This window comes from Marmota marmota, unplaced genomic scaffold (genome assembly GCF_001458135.2).
Source record: "Marmota marmota marmota unplaced genomic scaffold, marMar, whole genome shotgun sequence".
Lineage (NCBI taxonomy): Eukaryota > Metazoa > Chordata > Mammalia > Rodentia > Sciuridae > Marmota > Marmota marmota.
In genome coordinates this window covers 64043159-64047480 of record NW_025999842.1, presented here as the reverse complement: position 1 = coordinate 64047480, position 4322 = coordinate 64043159, and the positions used below count along the sequence as shown (strand labels likewise).

The 4322-nt window shown below is 51.4% G+C and overlaps 1 protein-coding gene across 1 annotated transcript in view; it reads left to right on the top strand.

Moving 5' to 3' along the window:
* Positions 1 to 2635, top strand: part of Zc3h12d (zinc finger CCCH-type containing 12D) — a 24900-nt gene extending 22265 nt beyond the window's left edge. Inside the window, exon 7 of the mRNA XM_048800541.1 lies at positions 3 to 2635. Within this exon, the coding sequence (XP_048656498.1) occupies positions 3 to 502 (500 nt within the window). The 3' untranslated portion in view covers positions 503 to 2635. The remainder of the gene's footprint in view (positions 1 to 2) is intronic.
* The last annotated feature ends 1687 nt before the right edge of the window (positions 2636 to 4322 follow it).

Genomic DNA, 4322 nt, shown 5'->3' with positions numbered 1-4322 from the left:
CTGGGCGCCCGGGCCCTCCTCCTCGCCGGCGGGCATCTCTGCCACCCCGGGGCCTCCCGGCCCTGGGGCGCTGGCGCCGGGCCTGCGCAGCCTCCCAGGACCGCAGAGCCCCTTCGTCCCCGGCGACCTCCCGTCGCCGCAAGTTCAGCCGCGGGGCGGACTTGGGCCCAGGGCCCTGCGCGGTGACCTGCTTCCCCAGCGCAGACCTCCCGACGACCCGTGGGTCGGTCTGTCCGGATCCGAGCACTTTCTGGGTGGCTCGGTCTGGGCGGAGCCGTCCTGGGGCGACGGCGCCTTTGGGGGAACTCTGGGGTCTGCTCCCAGGGCCGTGGACAGAGAGGTGGACGCTCGCGCCCATGAGCGCACTGCTCTCTGTAGCGTCTTCCCTCCGGACCAGGTGGACAGCGTGATGGCGTCCTTCCCCGCCCTCTCCGACCTGGCCAGGATCATCATTCTCATGCAGCGATCCCAAAGGGCTGACGCGCGATTGGGAAACCCCTAAGGGACCCATCCACGGCACGGAATGGCCTTGCCGCTTGGGCTGGTGAACAAACAGCTGCCAGCCTGGGCCTGAGCAGCCCCCTCCCCTGCCATCGGGTAAAATGGTCAGGGGAGCCTGCTTCCCGTTGCTCACTTGAGGATTGTCACTGAGGTCTGGGCCTGCAGTGTGGAGGGAGTGGTTTCTGATGTGCTTGGAAGACTGCAGGTTTTACTGCAGCTCCAGTGCTTTGTCCAAGACAAAGCGTTTGTTTTTCGTTTGTTTGTTTTGGATACTGGGGATTGAACCCAGCCACTGAGCTATATCCCCAACCCTTTTTAAAATGTGGAGACTTGAGTCTCGTTAAACCACCTAGGATAGAACTTGTGATCCCCTGGCTCAGCCTCTGGGGTTGCAGAGATTACAGGGCTGCGTCACCACACCAAGCTCTAAACAAAGCTGTGTTTGTGTCTCGGTAGAAGGGGTGTCCACAAGTGGGTCACCACCACACACAGACAGCAGAATAGGAACTATCATAGACAATCCATGTACTCAGACTGCGTATCAACTCTCTTTAATGTGTAAACTTAGTTTGGGTCATGGTCAAAAGTTTGATAGAGACTCGTAAAGAATCTTGCATTTCACTGCCTCAAGAAATGTTTGAAAGATGTAGTCAGGTGGCCTGGGGAGGTTCTGCTATCTGGAAGTTGGCTATTGCTAACCTCCCTCACAAGGGGAACCTAGCCTTGTGTGGCTGGGCTGCGCTAAGGTGTATGTGATCCTGAGGGTCTGCTCATGGGGACTTCACCCGCTTTCCACACACATATCACACCAAGCATCACACTCAAATATAACACATCTCACACACACACACACACACACATACACACACACACTGCTTCACTCAGGGTTTTGCCTCTGTTTTGTTTTTTTTTTTCAGTCATCCATCATGGTAGTTTCCAGAACAAGCCCTTCTAAGCCACTTAAAATAAACAGGTGTCCAAGAATCAGGCTTTTTTTTTTTTTTTTTCCTCAAAAGCCTCCAGGTGAGTCAGTGGAGAGCTGGGCTCTCCTGGAGGTTTATACCACTTCCCACTTGTGTTGCTTCGTTGCTACTGCTCTGGGGCTTAGGGGAAAGAGGCCCACCTGTTAGCTAGAGACAAGAAATGAGACAGTGCCACTAGACCTGGACGCCTGCATCCTCAGGGGCCCTGGCATTGCCGGGTGGCACCCACCCATTCTGTACAGTGGCAGCTCTCCAGGTTGTGCATTTGCAGACTTGGTAACTCAGCCATCCAGAGAGCAGGTGAGGCACCCGCCGGTGGAGATCCAGTCCCCAACACCTGCAAGTTCCTGCTATCTGGCACACACACTGGGAAACTCTTTCTGGTGGATTTCTAGGTTATTATAAGCCCTCTCATTTATGGTAAATGCTGCTCTGTGGAGATACAAGCAATGTTATGCCTTCCTGTGATTTCTTCCTCTTTTTAAGTCAGATTCTCAGGGAGCCTGAGGCTGGAGGAATGCATGTTTGAAGCATCTGCGATGACTTAGCTAGACTCTGTCTCAAATTTTAAAAATGGGCTAGGGATGCAGTTCAATGGCAGGGTACATGCCTAGCAGGCATAAGGTCTCTGGTTCAATCCCTAGTGCTGAAACAACCAAATAAACAAGGAAAAATAAACAAGCAAACAAAAATCAGATTCTCAGTATGGTTTCAGCCAGATCTGTCCCCTACCTCTTTTTCCCAGTGGACGCTGCACCTGCAGTGTTGCTTTATCATCCTGTATCATTCAGATTTTCCTCACAATGGACAAGATAAGCTCAGTGTTAGAGCTGCTTTGTGTTTCCCTGGCTTTTGATGGGGAATCACTGCATTGCTAATTTACAGTTGGGAATGTTTAAGTTGCTTCCTATGAGGATATGTTTGAGTTTTAGTAAGCTGTAAAGCTATTTTCCTTGGTTTGCTGTGATTAAGACAAATAAAAAAAAAAGTGAAGAAACAGCACATTTCAAGTGTCATCCCCTTTGGAAAATTTCCAAAGTCTTAGTATGTCTTTGTGACACAAAAACACGGATGGGGCGGGTAAATGGAATGTTCCTAGTTGCATAGCTGTTACTGTGTTCCAGAAATAAATCACTTTTACCACACCTGGACTCCGTTGTCAAATTGTGTATCAGTTTCTCCCTCCGCTTCCCTCCTCCACTGGTTTTTCACAGTCAGTCCCCCCGGGTGTGAAGCCTGGGGCCATGGCTGGTTTCACAGCTGCTGTTCAGTGTTATTCCTCCCTTGGGAGTGGATGTGAGAGGCTAGAATCCACTTTTTTCCCTCCTTTGGAGAAGGAGCCAGGCACACACCTTTGCTGGCTGTTCAGCAGGCTATCCCCAAGGACCCAGACGCTCACCTGATTGCTAGACTTTCAAATCCTCATTGCAGACCTACAAAGCAGTCCTTCTTGTGGAAACCTGCAGCAGAGGTCTTGCCTGCCCTCTCAGAGGAGCTCAGGCTGTCCTGTGTTTGCCCGGCTCAGCCTTCCCAGAGGACTCTGTCTGGAAGGTTCGAAGCCAAATTGCAGAATGTTGGTGGTTCAAGGGTAGAAGCAAGAAAAGCCTCATTTCGGCATTGTTCCAAATAAAATGAATTCCAGCCTGGATTTTTTATTTTCTCTCAGATGGAGAGCAATGAGCCAGCTACCAGCTGGGGTGGGTCCAGTTTGAAGGAGGCCACTGTTTGAAGGAGGCCACAGATGTGCTGCATTCTGGGAAGAAAGAACTTATGGAGGGGTGGGGAGTGAGGGAAGCCAATGGCATTAAGGAATATGGAAGACACAAGACGGGGCCAATGGAGACAGAGATTGTGGGAGCTGGAGCAATTCGCGTACATAACAAATCCCACCAGGAGGGACTGCATGGAGCCAGGACCAGCTACATAGTTTGTGGGGCTCTGTGCAACATTAAAATGTAGGCCCCCTTGTTCAAAATGGTTAAGAATTTCAAGATGATGGCAGCAGAACAGCATGAGGTACTTCTAAGGGCAAGACCCTGTGTGATCACTGCACAGGTCATATGCCTAATAAGCCAGCCGACCTGGAGTCACCAACAAGGTAAGCAAAAGGACAGCCTCAATTCCTACAGTGTGTTCATAACAAACACTGAGTGAAGGAGGTCAGAGCCCAGGATGCACACACCTACCAGCTAGGAAAGGCCATGAGCTTTGGGGGCAGGAGCTTTGGGGCCAGGCCTCTACTTGAGGGTCTGCCCACTCTATCTACCTGAGGACTGAGGGGCTCCCTGGCAGAAGTTGTGGGGCTTGGGAAGATCCCAAACTGGTTCATCTACTTCCGAATGGGTCAGATGCCTAAAACTGGCAGCAGTTATACTGTTTGTATTAGGCAAGGTTCTTTGGCTACAACTGTGGTTCACAAAACCAAATGGTAGGGGGCCAGGGATGGAGGCAGCTGTGGGGTTGACTGGAATTAGCTGCTGGAAACTCTGTCAGTCTCCTCTTGTCTGTTTCCTTCTGCACCTGTTTCCTTCTGTTTATTGTCTCCTTCTAAGCTTTCCCTACACAATGAGGGCCATTCTGCTGGCCAGCACATATCCTTCCAGCTAAAGGACTTAGGAGGCGGCTTCTGAGAAATTCTGGGGAAGGGTTCTGAGTGGCTGGGCTTGGGTCACATGACCATCCCTGGCCCAATCACTGTGGGATAAGGAAGTACTCAGATTAATCCAGACTGGGTCTCACTCCCATGCCGCAGCCCGGCTGGCTGGGCAAAATAAGCGGAGGGTGACGAATAACTTGTGTACGTTGATACAGCAGGAGTGGGAGCCGTTTATTGCAGGA